Here is a 19,098-nt window from a genome sequence, read left to right as displayed (position 1 = left end):
GGCAAGTCACTGAACCCAAATTGCCTAGCCCTTACTGCTCTCCAGTCTTGATCCAATACCCTGCATTGATTGGTTCTAGGACAGAAAGTAAGGGTTTAAGAGAAAATGTGAAAAAAAGCAAATTATGCAGATATTTCTTGGCTGTATGGCCCTGGGCAAGTCCCCTAACCCCAGTCCCCAGCCTTTACCGCTCTTCTGCCTTGGAGTGGGTTCCCAGGATTGATTCTAGGATGGAAGGAAAGGGATTTAAAAGAAAATAGTCGATTATGAATACCCCCATTGCTTTGGACAGACACCGCTCAACCCTGAAACACTGGGGCCAACATGACTGGCAGCTATTAGGTGACAAGGAGAGAATGCCCAGCATCCTAGAGCTGGGAGCCGGCGGCTTCACAGCCCCACTCTTGGTCGCTTCCTTCACCTCTTGAAAGGTGCAGAATGCGCTCACTAGGCTTTGACACCATTTGGGTCTCCACCACCTCTTCCATGGAACCATAGAATCCCAGATGGGGAGGGCCTGCAGGGCACCCCGCCTGGAGAATCTGGCCAGTTATCTAGCCAATGGGCCGTTTCCCAGATAGAATGTCTCCATCGGCTTTGATTGTTCCCAGAAAGTGGGGCACCTGGCGATGCTAGCGATGTCACTGACCCCAAGAGCTGGAATTCTTATAACCTGGAGCAGGGATGGGATCATTGGATTGGCACCAAAGGGCCCGGGTGGCCATTGGGCTCTGCGGTTATGTCACCACAGGAAGGGACCTTAGAGATCTCCAACTGTCTCATTTCACAGATGAAATAGCCTGAAGAGATTCATGAAGCAATTTTTGCCAATGTCACACCAATGGCAGAGCAACAAAATCAAGACTTGAACCCAGGTCATAGGTCAAATAGGGATACCATTGGAGGAGCAGCTGGGTGGCTCAGTGGATTGAGAGCTAGTCCCAGAGTTCAAATATGACCTCAGACACTTCCTAGCTGTGTGACCCTGGGCAAGTCACTTAACTCCCATTGCCTAGCCCTTACCACTCTTCTGCCTTGGAACCAATATACAGGATTGATTCTAAGTCAGAAGGTACGGGTTTTGAATGAATGAATGAATGGGATACCATTGGACTGACCTAACCTATCTCTCAGGGTTATTTAGGCACTGCCTGAGAATCTATACAAAAGTATATTCTGAAAAACAAAGTCCAACACCAATACTGCTCTTTGGTAATGTAGATACACATACACACAAAATAGATAGATGTCTGTCTGCATATAGATGATATTATTTAATCCACTAACATAAATGTCATCTATATTGCTATATCTATAGATAGATCTAGCTCTAGGACTTTGGGGGTTCAGGTTCTACCTTTTGGCATATACTGATTGTATAAAGCTAGGCAAAGCACTGTACTACTTCTTAATAGGTCCAGCCAACTCCCTAAAACCAGAAATTATTCAAGTGAGTCATCTTTGGTGGTAGAAGGAGTTTTCTCACCAGGAGTTCCCTCTCCATAGCTGTCAAACACACATGGTCCACAAGTCTCTGTGTGGCCTGAACCAGATTAAAATGTAATTGGGGGAGGGGGGAAGAGAGTTGGGTAGCTCAGTGGATTGAGAGCCAAGCCTAGAGATAGGAGGTCCTAGGTTCAGATCTGACCTCAGACACTTCCTAGCTATGTGACTCTGGGCAAGTCACTTAACCCCCATTGCCTAGCCCTTACTGCTCTTCTGCCTTGGAACCAATATGCAGTATTGATTCTAAGATGGAAGGGAAGGATTTTTGAAAATAAAGTAGTATAATTGGGAAATATTTTAAAAATAAAAACAAAACGTAGATATTAGATTTTTATATCAAGTCAGTTTGCAACCTGTCAAAGTCCTTCCGTATGAATTAACCTCTCCTGTTTCTAATCATGGACACAAGTGATAGCAGGTGGCCCTTTTTTCATGATTTTGCCCTAGAGGAGGGAGGGGAGCCATTACTGGCCAAAGCTACCCCCATAAATTGTGTAGATCCTCTCAGAGAATAGAAACCGGGGGACGCTTAAGAGTGGGAGACTGGCAGAGGACTGAGAGTACTCCCAAGATGCATTCTTCCTGGAGAGTGTATGGGTGACATGTCCTCTGGCTCCTAGTCCAGTCTTGAAATAGGGAAAATACTACCCAGCAACTTAGGGAAAACCTGTCTAGACTCCTTAAAGGTTCCCCCAGTCATGCTGTGGATGAACTGAGCTTTGAAGGACAGGCCACTTACCAGCAAGGAGCCCTTGGTTAAAAATCATCTGTAAAAGGGCGCAGTAACACCACACTAATTCACATCTTTGACTTGATCACTTTCATCAATCTAGAAAAGCCAGGGGTTTAAATCTATAATCAAGTTTTCAGCCACAAAGTCATTGGGAAACAAGAAGAGGCAGTGATTAGAGTGGAAAGAGAACTGAAGTTTAAGCTCGGCTATGACACTTGAACGAAGGAAAATAAATTTCTAAAGCATTTATACCTACTAAAGGCTGCATAACTCAGTTTCCTCATCTCGTAAGGGGCCCTCCAGCTCTGATGTTCTGTGCTCATGTCCCAAGGCCCTTTCCAGCCAGTATGATCTGTCTGACTCACCATCACTGGTATTGTCCTCATGCCTCTCAGAGGTCTAAAGATGTCGGAAGAGACATTCATCCTGAGCAAAGGCAAACTGGCAATTCAGGAACATGAGCCATTTTTCCAAAAACAGTTTAATAAAAAAAGTGAAGATTCCTGAAAAAACTGGGGCAAGCCAAAAGCATACTGTGTGTGTCTGCCTCCATCACAAAGAAACACAATCATCCAAAAAGATATTTAAGTTTAATACAAATTTTATACAAAGAAATGTGAAAAAATACTTCCATATGCTAAAAGCAATTATGCTTCACAAATAAGGCCTGCTAGGCTATTTCTGACAACTGCGATTCACACATGTTCTGCTTTCTCTCTCTTCCTTATTCTCCTAATACCTTTGTTTTTGCTCTAAGGTGGGTACTAGCCAGAGACTGTACAGATCAAATCATTTATAAACAATGGGAGAACTTAAACACAGAAATAAATGTACAACAAAATGTACTGGAATGATATCATACAATTAATTTTCTCATATACAGACATCAATTACCTGGCTTTTTGTTCAATGCCTTTGTTTTACACAACATACAAAATGGTAGGGACTACAGCATGAGTAGTGTAACAGGCAGCACTGGGCAGGGGGCTCTCTGTCCTACTGTATGTACTACTGTGTCATGCTTACAGCAGGACAGAAGGTTCTGTCCTATAAATAATACATGCTTTACCCCAGCATCAAGTCCTTGGCCCAGGTCTCTTCTTCAAGTTCTCATTCCACATGAAAAGCGCTAACAGTCTCTTAGGAGGGTTTTTTTGTTTAGGTTTTTTTTTTTTGTTGGTTTTTTGTTTGTTGATTTTTTGTTTTTTTAACGAACCATAAAGCAGAAGAGGTTACTTATCTCCTTCTGAGTCTACCATTCAGCACCAGCTCTTTATGACAATTCCAAACACCTCCTCCTGCTCTTCAGTCACTTGTGCCAGGTTTCTCACACCCTCAACGTTTTGTAAACAAGGTCATGATTTGTTTTTGTTTTTCAAGAGTCAAGTTGTTGTGTAAATCACACAAAATAAAAGACTTTCTCGGAGGTGTTCTTAGGTCCAGAGATCTTCCATTTCCAAACAATGAAATAAAATAGGATTTTAACAAAAAGTGGGGAGCTACAGCAATTCAGGCCTGCAGAGTAGCCACACACCCCTGAGGAGAACTGCTTTCGATCCCATGTTTCATGACACATATATAAATGAAAAAGTCTAGCCTCCCTATGAATCCCCCAAACATTGATGACTTCTGGGCGCAAACTGCCCTCAGCCCAGATTCAAAAAATGCTACTTTGTGACAATTGGTCTGACCTTCCCTTTTCCAAAACGTTTCTTTTTATTATTATTATTAATTATTATTATTATAAGTTAAAAGTCAATACAAATATAAAAAGAAGATGGTTCTCTAAGTTTAATGACATCCACAAATTGTACATTATTTACAATAGAAGCATTCATTTGCCACGGGGTTTAAATGTCCTCGGACAGCACTAATGCCTTATTAATGTAGTGTGGTCGATGCCTTGTCCTGTGTATACACAAAGCAAAAAAAAAAAGTCAAAAACTTTGAAGTTAAATCTCCAAAGCTGGCAACTATCCCTTCATCCTCTTCACATTTCTGGTAGCTCTTCCTTCTCCTGTCATGACAGGAGTTGTCTTTGTCACTCCTCCAACACCCCCAGCTGGTGCTGTTACAGACTAGACTCTCCGTACTTGGACTGGCACAGCAGTCTGGACATACTGAACACCACCTCCACTGCCACCACCGCCACCGCTGCTGCTGCTGCTGCTGCTGCTGCTGCTGCCACCACCGCTACTGCCACTGCCACTGCTGCCACCGCCACTGTTGCCGCTGCTGCTACTGCTACCAGCGCTGCCACTCCCACTCCTCATGGTCGCTGAGCCAACAGTCGGACTGACCACCACAGGAATGGTCTGCGGGTTAGAAATGAAGCACACAGAGGTCAGTCAATACAGGTTTATTTATCTCCATATTCTCCCACCCATCCACAATCAAGTTGGATGATGGCTCAGTCTGTTTCTCAGCTTGCCCCAAGCAACATTAGGGCCCTTTAGTCCCTGTTTTAAAGCTCATGGTTTGGGCATACATTCAGAGTGTTTTTTTTGTGTGGGAAACTATACTCCTGCATTAAGTTAGATTTCTAAGACACCCATGGCCACCATTCCCACCTAGGAAAGGGAACAAACTATTACATTAAAAAATTTAACTGGGCAGCTATGTGGCTCAATAGATTGAGAGAGTCAGACCTAGAGATGGAACAAACTAGATTCAAATCTAATCTCAAACATTTTCTAGCTGTGTGACCCTGGGCAAGTCACTTAACCCCCACTGCCTAGCCTTTATCACTCTTCTGCCTTGAAATCCATACATGGTATGTGCATATTCCAAGACAGAAGGTATGGGTTGGAAAAAAAAATTATCCAAGTAAAAGAGTTACTCTGCTTTCTTGATAAAGGCAAAGCCTAGTCATTGCTAGAAGCCAAAATCCTTTCCCCACTTAGTATGTTTGTGTGCTTGTGTGTATGCTAATACTTAAAAAATGGTACTTGAAGGGACCTTATATGCCATCTATTCTAAGCCCTCATTTTACAGATTAGGAAACTGAGACCCAAAAAGTGAGCCAAGGGGCTATACCAGGTCATACAAGTTGTGACAGAGATGGGATTTGAACCTAGATCCTTCCCTCACAAATCCATTGTACCCAATGACCTAGGATCTTTTCAATATACTGAAAAAGTGGGTATTGAAGGATGTTAGAAATTCCATATAAAGTAAGCAGAGCCAAGAATACAATATGTATAATGACAACAATGTAAATGGAAACCACAAATACACATAAAAGCAAATGAATATTACAAAATTTTAAAGCATAAGAATGGCTCAAATAAAGAGATAAAAGGCAGACATTTCCACCTCCATCTCTTTGCAGATGGTACCTTGGTCTGGTATCATCTGATCTACCAGTGTTGCACACGTTATCAATTTTTTCAATGTATTGATTGGTTATTTTGATTTTTTTTTCCTTTTTGCCTTTAAAAAAATACTCTTTCTTATATAGGAGGGGAGGGGAGGGATCCTGAAGGAAATGATGAAGATGAAAAGATGTCAGTTTTTTTTTTTAAGTTGTTACAAGTCCATGAAGAAAAGCAGCCCAAATAAATCATAGTCAGAAAATGTTTGGAGCACCCAAAGTAGACCGTGAATAAAGCCTAGAATGGTGTCTGGGGACTCACACCCCGTATGAGTAAAGAAATGACTCTTAAAAAAGGAAGAACTCTCTGGTCAGTGATCACAAAGAGCTCTTGTAATGTCCCTGGGAACAGGAAATAAGGCATGAAGAGCTTCCTTTTCAGGTGATGTGGAAAGGGTGCAATGAGAGACGGTTACCATCAGAAAGTTTTAATTGTGTGGCAGTCACAGGTGAGTCACATTAGCTAATACCAAACTCATTGTGTGGGCTGGGTTTTTTTCTGATTACAGTTATGTAATCCGAACTGGTTAAGCTACCAGCCACCCAGGTGACAACCTCAATGACTTCATTTGCACTCATTGCACATCCAATCCACTGCCAGTACAGCACCTTCTCCTCCCCACCACCCCACTGCAGGTCCTCATCCCTTCCCTGCAAATGGTACTCCATCTCCTGGCCCCATCCAAGTCTTTTCTCTGACTATCCCCCATGGCTTGAATGTTCTCTTCTCACCTCTACCTCCTGGCTTCTTCCAAGACTAAGCTCAAATTCCATCTTTTTGCAGACCTTTCTCTACCTAGCTTCCCTCCCCAGTGCTAATGCTTTCCCTCTGAGAGAGTCTATCCCATTTAACTATCAATATCTCATATGAATATAGCTGTCTACATGTTGTCTTCCCCATTAGAAAGGGAGCTTCCTGAGGACAGGTGTGGTGAATTTCGTGACTTTCTTTTGTAGTCTCAGTATTTCGGTACAATGAATTGTCACCCAGCAAACAGGGAAACTTTCTAAACCATGACTGACTTCCCACTAAGAGCAGGAGTGAAGCAAGGATGCCCATTATCACCTCTATTATTTAACATTGTTCTAGAAACACTAACAATAGCAATTAGAGAAGAAAAAAGGGATTAAAGTAGGCAATGAGGAAACTAAACTATCACTCTTTGTAGATGATATGACAGTCTACTTAAAGAATCCTAGAGAATCAACTAAAAAGCTAGTGGAAATAATCAACAACTTTAGCAAAGTTGCAGGATACAAAATAAGCCCACATAAATCATCAGCATTTCTATATATGTCCAACACATCTCAGCAGCAAGTATTAGAAAGAGAAATTCCATTTAAAATCACCCTAGACAATATAAAATACTTAGGAATCTATCTGCCAAGATAAACACAGGAATTATATAAACACTTTCCACACAATTAAAACTAGATCTAAATAATTGGAAAAACGTTAATTACTCATGGGTAGGACGAGCTAACATAATAAAAATGACAATCCTACCCAAATTAATTTACTTATTTAGTGCCATACCTGTCAAAGTACCAAGAAATTTTTTTACTGAATTAGAAAAAATGATAAAATTCATTTGGAAGAACAAAAGATCTAAACCATGACTGAGTGATCCTTAATCCCTGGGTCCCATAACCAAGACGGGACCAGTTGCCCTAGCAAGCAGTGAATTTTCAGTGTGATAAACACAGAAGCCAGTAAGGCACAAGAATTGGCAAAAGGTCTGCATTTTCGGGTTTAGAAAGCCCTTTCCAGGCATCATATCAGTGAATCCTCACAATTTCATTTTACAAGATCTCAGAAGATAAAAGACTTTCACACCATCACAAGGCCAGTAAGTGTCTGAAGAAAGAGACAAACGCTTGACTTCCTGTCTTCAACTCTAGTGCTCTGTATTAAAGTGGATAATCTGTGGAATTATTTCTGGTCAGTAACCCCAAAGAAGAAGTCTTTCCCTCGGTCAGGAATCCCAGAGGAGAAGGTTTTCAGTTCATCTCCTCTGGCCAGGCTCCAACTGCCTTTCCTGGGAACATTCTGTTTTGGAATCTTCACCTTGATCAGGCAGATCAGGTCCCCAGCTTTGTTTTGCAAGTATGAAGTTCTCTCTTCATGCCTCTTCCACAGCTCTTACCCCTCTAAGACCTTCTCCCCTCCTGTCCCCCATTCCCTTATTCTCCAACCTCTCTAAGGAACTCTCTACCAGGCAAGTTTTCACCGGCTGACTATTAATTGGAGCAAGTTCACTTATCCTCAAGCCTCAGTTTCCTCATCTGTAAATAGGAGTTGGAGTATGTGATCCTTTAAATCCAAATCTTGTGATAATGTGATTTCTACAAACTTGACCTCCTTATTGCTGGAAGTTACGACTCTCCTTAATGAGGTCAGCGAAGACATTAGCCTTTAGGACTGATGTAGCCATAATGCTGACTCATACCAAGTCTCAAGTCCAGTTAAACCCCTCAGTTTTTTGTTTTGTTTTCCTGAGACAAACTGCTATCAAACCATGCCTCCTACAGCTTGCATTTGAGATCAAGGTTAAGACTTGACATTTATTCCTACTAGACTTTATCTTACTTAATCTGACCTCGAGTTCTAACTTGTCGGAGAGCTTTTTGAACCCTGACTGACTCAGTCATCCAGTATGTTGGCTATCCCACCCAACTTTGAGGTAGCTGTCAATCTGACATACGTGCCAACTCTGCCTTTAACTCAGAAAGAACTGGGAAGATCGTCATCAGAGGGCCTCTACAAGGTACAAGAGGTGTTTTCTTCCCCAAACTTCTCAGGGAAGTAGCCAGTACAACCATCACTGTTCCTCTGTTACATTTAAGGAAAGTGGGGACCCAGGAGAAAAAAGACATTCACATGAACTGGGAGGAAGAAGTGGGGGATGGGAGAATGGTGCAAAGCACACACCCTAACAATTCTAGCTTTTCAAACACTAGGATTATATGGTATCTGTTAAATGAAAGGACCAAAGTTAAAACTTCAGGCTCAACATCTGAGACAAGAGTGAGAGTCTGCAAAACTTGGACCAGTTTTAGGATCTGGCTACTCAGCATATTAGCTGTAATCTGGAGAGACAGCAGAAGAAGCCTGGAGGCCTCATCAGTGCTCTCTGGCCATTCCTGTGGTTGTTAACCAGGTTACGACAATTGAGATAGGCGCTCTCTTCTATTCTTGTCAACTTTCTGACTAAGGAGTTTGTAGGTTGCTTGGTTATTTCTTTATTTTCAAATGATTCAACTGTGATCAAGGCTGGCATTCATAGCCTGATGGGAAAGGAGGAGAAATCTTCCTGGTCCACACGGAAGCAACTCAGTACTTTGCAAGTCAAACTTTCCACAGCCAGCTAGAGACTGACCATGAGTAGCTTGCCCCAGTGTTCAGAAATTACTAGGGACTGGAGAGTCATGCATCACAGGGCCCATGGCAACATTCCCTGTCACATGAAGTCCAGTTTAAACTGGATCATAGGCCAATGAGTCAACACAGATATGGTACATCCATTTAATACACCCCAACCTTCTTTCCAACTAGGCTAAAATTCTATGCTGTGTACCCTACTGGTCTTAAAGAGTTTACAAAGTGGGGATTGAGGGGATGAGGATCACAATCTAAAGGAATATCGTAGCAATGTTTTTAACCAAAAGACACTGTTACCAAACAGAGATGGAGAAAATATCTCACTTGGGACTTGGTCCATTAAATGTGCCATTAACTGAAAGCAAGAGGCATAGGAGAGAAGGAGAGGGGACTAGATCTTTGGTCACATTTACTAAGAGTACCTCTCTCTAAGAAATCAAAAGAGATCCTTCCACTCAACTGAAAATACTCACAGATTCTTAATAACCTCCCAATGACCTGGTAGATGTTCAAATCAATGGATTCCTCCCCACCCCCACATTTTTTGAACCTGTCTTTGGCCTAAAAGTTGGAACAACTGACTAGACTCTATTTAGAATTGTTCTCTTACTCCGCTCAATGATTCAATAGTTTTCCTGGCTTGACTTCTTCTCTGAACTTTCCCTTCTGTCTCCTTTGCCAAATCTTCTTTGCTAGGTCCTAAATGTAAGATCCAAATTTCAGTCCGCAGTCAATCCCTGTCCTCTCTCATTGCTTTAACTGTCAAAAAAGGTCCCTACCAGCTCTCAGAGTTTTACCCCATTCATTCTGGTCTCTACCCCCAACCCTTTACGGCAAACTCCCAAATCGCAATAAAGAGCCCTGGCCTCTCTCCTGAATTCCAGCCCCACATTGTCAAGATGCTGCTGGATGACTTGACTTTAAATTCAACATGTCTAAAATCCATTACTGTCCCCCTTAAAACCAGCTCTCCCCACTCCTGAGATTTCCCTGCAACCATTAACAGCATCGATCCCCCAGGCTTGAAACATCTCTTTTTTCCTTCACAGCATGAGTCCTGTTAACTTTGCCCTCAGAAAGCTTGCTGACTTCTCTTACATTCCCACTCCCAGGCCTTTAAGTCCAGACCTTCATCCAGACACTCATGCCTGCTACATTCTCATAGGATCTCTTTCTCTAGTTTTTCTGCTAGACCCAATCTTGAGGCACCCAACACACAACTGTCTAATCCATGTTCTTAAATCATTGATTTTACACACCCCTTTGTCTTTTCAAGGATCAGAGGTATGGAAAATAAAGGTGTGAAAACTAAATCTTATCAAAAATCTTCTTATGATAAAAACAAACCAAAATCATGCCCCACTCCCTTTCAAACTATTTAAGCTGGCATTCAAGGCCTTCTTCAAGCAGAACTCAAGCCACCTTTTTGATTTCCCTATATCCTCAAACACATCTTGCACATGCCCACTTCCATTTATTCCTTCACATGACTATCACTATTCCTCCTCTACCCAAGTCCACAACATCAAACAACATTTATCAAACATCCCCTACTACATGCAAATTATTATTCTCGACATGATCCTAAGTGCTGGGGGAGGTCTAAGGATTAAATTAGCCAAAGGCGTATTCTCATTGAATTTAAAGTCTCTTGGGGGGCATGATGCAGACAACAATTAAACTACAAGATAAATTGGATAAGCTCCAAAGTGTAAGACAGGTATTTCACAAGAGCCAGGACTTCAGGAGATCTAGGAAGACTTCATGGAGATGGCACTTAAATTATATGTTCAAAGGACAGAGAAGACTGCAATGGGTCAAAAGTAGGAGGGGCATTCTCGGAATAAATCAGAAAAGGTGAGTTAGCCCTGGAGAAAGACAAGAAATGATGAGTAGTTGAATTTGCCTTGAATACAGCATCCATGAAGAAGAACAGCATGAGATAAGACATGAAAGGTAGGATGGTGCAGAATAACGGGAGCAGAAATACAAGAAAAGAATTATAGCTTTATTCAATAAGCAATAGGGGGTCACTGAAGGTTTTTAAATGAAAGAGTGGCAGGTTCATAAAGAAGATGAACCTAGAGGTATGTCAAAGATGGCTGGCGGTGAGGTAGAAGTAAGCAATATCAATTAGGAGACCACTGCAATAGTCCTTGTGGGTAGCAACAAAAGCCAACAGGAAAGTGATAGCAGGGAGAGCATCAAGATTGGAGAAATGCTCTTAAAGTAGAAACAGGATGGAGAGGATGTGATGAATGGATGTGCTAGATGAAGGAGAATGAAAAGTTAAAGATGATTCCAAAGTTACAAACATGGTGAAACATGCTATGGCCACCAGAACACCTGAGCACATCTCAGTTTAGTATATGTTGAGTATGGGATGATCAGCATTCAAGTGGAATTTACTAAATGGCCTTATAGGACTAGGAGGCAAAGAGAAAGATCCAGTCTGTAACTAGAGTAATTTGAGAATTCTACCTTTCCTGCTATCTACACAACTCATTGGTCCCTAAGCAAGGATAACTACATCATATTATGTGTGTGTTTATATATACATATACGTGTATATGTAGACAGACAGAGGGAGGGAAGAGCTACGAGAATGAAGGAAGTACAGGAGGGATATCTATGAACCGAAAGGAAACCAGAGCCAAACAGCAATGAGTCAACCATGGATAGCAAAGTGAAGATCTTGGAGACCTAACACCAAGAAGCAATCACACAGCATGGTGATCACTAAGATTTGATGGGATGGGACCCTGGCTAAAATGTGGCTCTGGAAGAACATAATCTTATTCCAAAATAATAAGAAAGGTTTTTGAAAAGAGGAGTAAGGGGGAGAGGAAGAGGGAGAAGTAGTGCTGTATAAAATGAAAATATACTGAGGAGAGAAGATCCCAGAGGTGGAGAGGGTTTGGGTGAAGACTGACAGAAGAAACCGAAGCAAAATTATTCTCAAAGAAGACCATAGATCAGGCCTTATTCATTATCTTTTCAGGGTCACAGGTCAGCCATCGAAGGGTCCCCCTCATTACACCTCCCCTAGCAGGTCAGTAAAGATTTGTGGATTGGTGGTGATGAGAACATGGCTGTGCTTGGAACTCTAATCATTGCTGGGCTGACTATTTTCCACCCACTGGGGAGGCAAGAGAGAAAGGACAACTCTCTCAGAGCCCTACAACAGTAGGAAATTAATTCTAAAAGGGAAATATTCTCCTTCTTTTCCAGCTGCCTCAATGTAGACAAGGTTTAGGAAAAATGAAGGTATATCAAAGACTAGATGGATCACAGATCTAAAAATGGGCAGGACAGGGGACAGCTGGGTAGATCAATGGATTGAGAGCCAGGCCTAGAGATAGAAGGTCCTGGGTTAAAATCTGGCCTCAGACACTTCCCAGCTGAGTGACCCTGGGCAAGTCACTTAACCCCCATTGCCTAGCCCTTACCACTCTTCTGCCTTGGAACCAATACACGGTATTGATTCCAAGACAGATGGTAAGGGCTTAAAAAAAAAAAAGTCATCTAGTCCAGACTCTTGTTTGACAAGAGTTGACAAAAGGTTCAGAGACTGACTTGCCCCAAGTTACACAGGAAGTAAGATTCAGGTGGGATTTGAACCTATCCTCTCTAATTTTGGGGGAAGATAAAATCGGTCATGAAGAACCTTAACTTACCATTACTAGGCTCAAAATATTAAAATAAAAAAAGCAAGAATCATAAGATTTTATTATGTCTGATTTTCAGAAATTCCCAAAAAATGGTAGACACTTGGAATAAACCTCTGGGCAAGCCACTTGCCTTCCCTTGGAAAGAACTTTGACAGTGCAGACATGGAGAGGACCACCCACCGAATGACCAGTAAGGATCAGAAACATGGACCCCAATCTATTAGCAAGAGGACTGAATCTAAAAATCTCTTAAGCAACATCCAAAGACTCCTAAGTGGCACTGCCAATGGCACCATGAAGCCTGCATATCCTAAGAGGAAGACTTAGTCACAAGTTGTAGGATCACAATACTCACCGTGACACTCTCTCTGCTCTTGTCAGCTGGACTTTCCTTTTCTTTCGAGGCACTGGTTGTGTCCATCTGGGGGGCCTGTGCACTTGAGCTAGGTTGGGCAGATTTATTTGTTTCTGAACTGGCCTCAGGATCTGTTTCTTGCTGGGTTGCTGTAGCTAAAGTTTTAAATCACATTATTAGGCAATGATAGATAACATATGATGCTTTTATATTTATTGTATTTCATTTCTGAGCTATGACTTTGGAAATGAAGGAATCGTTCTGAGAGATTCTCTAGAACCTTGACCTTCTGCCCCAGAACGCAGTATATCAGGAAACCAATAGAAAAAGGGTACAGTTTTTAAAGTGTTACTGTTCCAGATGTGCGGAAAGTTTGCAGGAGGCACTAAAACAATCGAGAAAATGGGGCCTCTCAGGGAAAAGATAAAAGGGACAGACCTTTAAAGGGCACAAAGATTCCAAGATTGAGGGATTCTACTATAACTAGAGAGATAACAAAGGCTGTGACTAAAGGCACATCCAGTTTTTCAGAGGTAAGTCTAAAGGGAAATAGGAATCCTTTCTGTTTCTATAGCTCTTGACAATTCAACCTGCTTTCCCACCCATTATCCCATTGAATCAATACCTCAGCCCTGTGGAGGAGACAAGGAAGAGGGTGGTATTTCCATTTTACAGATGAAAACCCTGAGGCTTGGAAGAGTTAATATGGTTGGCACACTTATGTGTGCAATTGGAATCAGAACAAGGATCTTCTGACTCTAATGATTGTTCAATTGGAGGAAGAGAAATTTACATTTTCAATATTGTCAGTATATTATAAAGGATAATTAACTCTGGAAGACTTGAAACTCTAATCAACACAATGACTAACCACAATTCTGAAGGATTCGTGAACACGTGCTATCCAAGACAGAGAATGGATGGGGCTCAGAGTATGATTAAAGTATTTCTTCTTTCTTTTCCTTGTCTTTTAGAATGTGGCTAATGGGGGAAACTGTTTTGAGTGATTATACATATTGATAATGGGTAATATTCTTCTTGTCTTCCAATGAGTGGGGAAGGGGAAGAATTTAGAAATGAAAATAAAACAAAGAGAATTTTTTAAAAAGAGAAACTTAAGTCCTCTATAAAAGGAGAATTGGAGCTAAGAGTGTTATCAGACACAGGAATGCATCACTATAGGTAGACTATGAAATATTCTTCCTAGGGCTAAGGCAGTGCTAGCAAACCTCTAATTCCTTACAGATGGAATGTCAGGCCCCACCACCATGCCACCCCCAGAGACCTGATACAATGCCCCAACCCTCCACCAAGTGCCAGGCATGCCCTGCTCCCTCCTTACCCAACACAAGGGAAGGAGAGAGGACTCCCATTGGGCTCCTGGGCCGAGGGGTGGATGAAGTGAAAACAATATCAGGCTTGGTGGGGAGGGGGAAGGGAGAAGCTCTGCCAGAGTCTCTCTGCCTTTCTAGTGATGAACTCCCTCCAAGGGGAGTCTCTGAGCCAATGACCCTCCCAGCCCCAGGAGCCTCAGAATGAAGGATCCGGATGTGCAAGCTACCTGACTGTGTGCATGATTTCATGTGCTCAGGCCAGTGAGCCTGCTGGCATGGGTAATCGCAATAGCTGGTATTCCAACAGCAATAGAAGATGGCTTCTTTCTTGCAGTTTGCACACCACTGTTTCTTCTTGGTCTCATCTACGGCCTGTTGCTTCTCCAGTTCCATCTGCTTCTTGACCTCGGCGATCAGGCGGTCACGTTCCTGCTCCAGGCTTTGCCGCATCTCAGCCATGGTCAGTTCTGTACAAGTCACAGAGAAATGGTCTTGTCATTATCTCTTATCCACACAGGGGTGATCCGGATTTATTATTAATTCCGGCTCACAATGATAGAGGAATTTTAAGTTCACAAAGCGATGGATGATTTAATCCTCGCAGTATCCCCCGAGGTAGGATTCCAAATATTTTGTGTCTATTTTACAAGTATGATGAAAACGAGGCTCCGAGTGGTTAAAAGTGATTTTCCCCAAAGGCTCACAGGGAATAAGTGGCTGCAGCAGGACCCTGTATATATCCTGAAAGTGAGTGCCTGTGCACATGTGCATAGAAGTTTTTTAATTAAATAGTTGCTACAACCAAGGAGATTTTTTTTACCATCCATTGGTAGAAACAATAAAGACATGTATATTGAGATGAAGAGTATACATGGAAAAACACATACACAGCTATGTTGCCTGTCCTAATAAAAGGTAAAAAGGACCTTGGCAATAGCACCTATTTAATTTTGACCGTGGCACCCCTACAGTCTAGCACAGTACAAGCACCTTAGGTCAAGGGTCGGGGTTTTCTTTTTTCTTTATATCCAAAGCACTGAGCCCAAAGGCTGACACACAGTAAACGTTTAATAAATGTTTGCTTACTGACAGAAGCCAGGCCTCAACTTCTGAGTTTTATTTGTTCATAACAAATGTACTGTAGTCTTCCATGCTAGAATGTAAGCTCATTGCAGGTAAGGATTATTCCTTGTATTTCTAATCCCAACATCTAGCACGGTGCCAACCATATGTTTACTTGTGGCACAAAAGGATACCAAAAGTAGATTCCTTGTTCCTCATAGGCAACGCCAGGGTCCTCAGTATTCTTTGCTGGCCTTCTGACCTCTATGGGATGTCCTTGAGCCAATGACCCTTACAGCCCCAAGAGCTTCAAAATAAAGGATGCCAAAGGGTGAACTAGAATAGGTGCTCAACATGTGCTTTGTTGATTGATTTCTAACCTGCCCATGTTGTTTTGGGCCACTCAACATCCCTACCACAGATTTTTCTGATTTCCTTTTATCTCCAGTGATCTTAACCCAAGTACAACAAGGCCTAAAATCTCTCAAAATCATTTTCACTAACTTTAACTTTAAAAACAAAAATGGAGGCTGTGTATGTAAGTACATTTTATGGGGAAAAGGAAAAACTCATCAAAATCAGGGCCATGATAACAGAAGCAGAGATCACAGGACCATGTGCATAGGTCAAGCCAAAAAACAATCTAAGATTTCAGGGGTAGCTAGATGGCTCAGTGGCTTGAGAGCCATGTCTGGAGACTAAAAGATTTGGATTCAAATCTGGCCTTTGACACTTTACCTGTGTGACCCTGAGCAAGCAAGTCACTTGACCCCCATTGCCTAGCCCTCACTGCTCTTCTGTCTTAGGACCAATACACAGCATTGATTCTAAGAGGGAAGATAAGGGTTTAAAAAAAAATAAAAAATAAAAAACAAGCTAAGATTTCTCCCACTGGGGATTGGGTTGGGAGAAAAGAAGAGGCAAACAAGATTTTAGCCTTGGCTTCTCTAATTCCTAAACACTAAACTTCAAGATCTCATTCCATGCCCCTAAAACTCTCAAAGTTGTGCTCGAAAGAGAGGAAGAAGATAGGGATGGAATGATGGAAGGACTTTCCTCCCCCGGGAGTTCCAATAGTGCAGGTTGGCATCTTCTCTCTACCTTAAGTCATCAAAGTCACCTTGAGCATTGAGAGGTTAAGTGAATTGCTCGGGGTCACTTAGGAAATACGTCAGGAACAGAACTTGAATACAAGATGCCCTGGCTCTGAGGCCAAATCTCCATCTACTATGCCTAATGCCTCTCTGAGGAACAGGACAAGGGAAATGAACCCTTAGAGAAGATGGAGTCCTATATTAGCCCTTGATGTCTTTTACTATATATTAGATGCAATACTCCAGGACCTAGAGAAAGTAAGACTTTTAAGAGCCAGAAAGACCCTGGGAGAATATCTTATTATCATTTTACAGATGGGTAAACTGAAGTCCAGAGAAAGAATAGAAATAAATAAGTGAATAAATAATGAATAAATAAAACACCTGGCCAAGAGATATGTTGAACTAATAATAAAACCAAGACTAGAGCCCAGGTTTCCTTCCCCCAGGAAAAGAAATGGGTGGCAAAAGGCCCCTCTTAGACAAGAGGCCCCAGAAGATCTTTACCCTCTGTCAGGCACACCTGAAAAAGTTTTCAATAGTATTGATCCAGAATTTCAGATACTAAGACCAATGGGAAATGTAGCATTCTCTAAACATAGGAATCAATAAAACAGAGGTATCTTATTGGATAAGGCTGTATACATTCAAAGCCATTAAGAACTTGACTGATTGAAAAAAAAATCTCAATTTTAAAAAACTGAGGAAATGCAAGAAGACTCCATTAGAACTAGCTTTCACTGTTTTTTTTTTGTTTTTTTTGTTTTTGTTTTTTATTTTGGTGATCACGACGTCTAGAAATCCTGCCCCTCATACACAGTTGCAATTGCAACCAATGGTTCTCTCCCTCCTCCAGTCTTCATTTTGAATCAAGTCATAAGGACTGCACATCTAAGTCTGCACACTTTAACCCCCTTCTCCAGCTAAGGATTAGAAACCATCCCAGATGGAGGGATACCCAGGTTGTGCTTCATCTCTGAGAGTTCCTGCTGATGCAGCCACTGAAGTTTCTCGATCTCGATCCTCAAACGTCGAATCTGAAGCATGGGGAGAAAAAGGTTAGATAGGCCAAAGTTAGGGACTGCATGAACACATGGACAGTTCACAGAATAAGGAATTGTGGGCAATTTCTATATTCCCTTTGCCCCATATACAAATGTAAGCTCTCAAAAAATCCAAGCCTGCCCATCAATTCTAACCTCCAGGGCTTTAAAGCTCTATCCAAATCCACAGGACCCAAACCCCACCAGTCACCTCACTGTGGAAAAGTCAACAAATCCAGACTCTCCAAGCAGATTCCCATCAGCATCCCTCCTCCCTTAGAAACCAAAGCGAGTGACCAACACTGAACCCTCTGAAAACTGACCAGACACATGGTCATGGCATCAAGTGGGGTCCACCAGCATAGTCCAACCTCAGACATGAGGAAAAAGGCAAGCACAGAACAAAACAAGTTCCACCCGTGTAGCAATGCTGATGGACTCCCCCATTCCTAAGTTTTCATTGAGATGAGGACAAGGGAGGAAAAATGTTCAGAGCAAACTTCTATAGCTCCCTTATGGCACCAGCTTTCCAAGAACCAAGACTCCTAGTTTTCTGTTTAAAAATAAGATAGCAATGAATCTCAACAGACCTCAGCTATTGTACTTCCAGTGGTATTCTTAGACAGGTCATTATATATTTCCGTCATTGTGCCTTTTATAGCATCCATCATCTAAAAGATAAAACCAAAATTAAGGCCAGTCAGAATTCAGTATCCCAGATGACATCTGCAAGCCAATGACTGGACACACACACAGAGTGGTTAACTATAGATTCTGAAGTCTGGGGCAAAAAGGAAAAAAAGCACCCCAGAATCAAAATTTAGGACAAATTTAATTGGGGACAGGATAGAAGATGTGGGGAGGCTAGCTAGCATTTACATAGTGCTCTGTGAGTCAGAAAGCCATTACATGTTATTTCATTTGATCATCACAACAATCCTGTGAAATAGAAATTGTCATTATCTCCATTTTACAGATGAGGAAACAAAGGCTGAGTTGAAGTGACTTGCATGGGGGGTTTGTATAGCTGCTAAGCATCACAGTTCAGATTTGCACTTGAATTAGGTGACTCTTACCAGTGCTCTATTGACTGCAACACCTAGATTGTAGGCAGCTATAATTTGGGAGATTGAGAAGAGTGAATAGGGAACAAGACAGATAGGAGTTTACCTAGAAAGCTGGAGAGATGTGAAGCATGCCATCTGGTAACTTTCTTTGTAAGTAATCACATTCGATAACTATGTAGACTAATAAGCTCAGTTGTTTCCACCTACTCAGAGCAGAAGTATCATCAGCACCCTCTAAACTCTGGTACCCTCGGGACAATCACTCCAGCCTTGTTACAGCAATGAACACAGAGCCACAAAGGCTTCCCCTGGAGAGGAGTCCAAGTCAAAACTCCCAGGGCAGGTTTTTTTTTATTCATGGGAATTAAACATGGGGAGAGGTCTCTCCCAAGGGAAAAGCAATTATGGAAAAAGTGAAAGGGCATATATGCTGGAGTAGTCAGGGGCCCTTCCACCTTGTCCAACCCCAGGAGAGGGG

General features: G+C 42.0%; 1 protein-coding gene across 25 annotated transcripts in view; it reads right to left on the bottom strand.

Moving 5' to 3' along the window:
* Window positions 1–2,810: 2,810 nt before the first annotated feature.
* The window catches only part of ZMYND8 (zinc finger MYND-type containing 8), a 133,419-nt gene continuing 117,131 nt past the window's right edge, over window positions 2,811–19,098 (bottom strand). For all 25 annotated transcript variants that reach the window (XM_056812994.1, XM_007475779.3, XM_016424921.2 and 22 more), the window contains 5 exons: window positions 18,144–18,224; window positions 17,469–17,547; window positions 14,582–14,821; window positions 13,021–13,175; window positions 2,811–4,554 (listed from right to left, as the gene is read on the bottom strand). In XM_056812994.1, the coding sequence (XP_056668972.1) occupies window positions 4,318–4,554; window positions 13,021–13,175; window positions 14,582–14,821; window positions 17,469–17,547; window positions 18,144–18,224 (792 nt within the window). In that variant the 3' untranslated portion in view covers window positions 2,811–4,317. The remainder of the gene's footprint in view (window positions 4,555–13,020; window positions 13,176–14,581; window positions 14,822–17,468; window positions 17,548–18,143; window positions 18,225–19,098) is intronic.

The sequence above is a fragment of the Monodelphis domestica genome, chromosome 1 (genome assembly GCF_027887165.1).
Source record: "Monodelphis domestica isolate mMonDom1 chromosome 1, mMonDom1.pri, whole genome shotgun sequence".
Taxonomy (NCBI): Eukaryota; Metazoa; Chordata; class Mammalia; order Didelphimorphia; family Didelphidae; genus Monodelphis; species Monodelphis domestica.
Note: the sequence above shows the minus strand (reverse complement) of the source record. Positions and strands in the feature narration are given on the sequence as shown.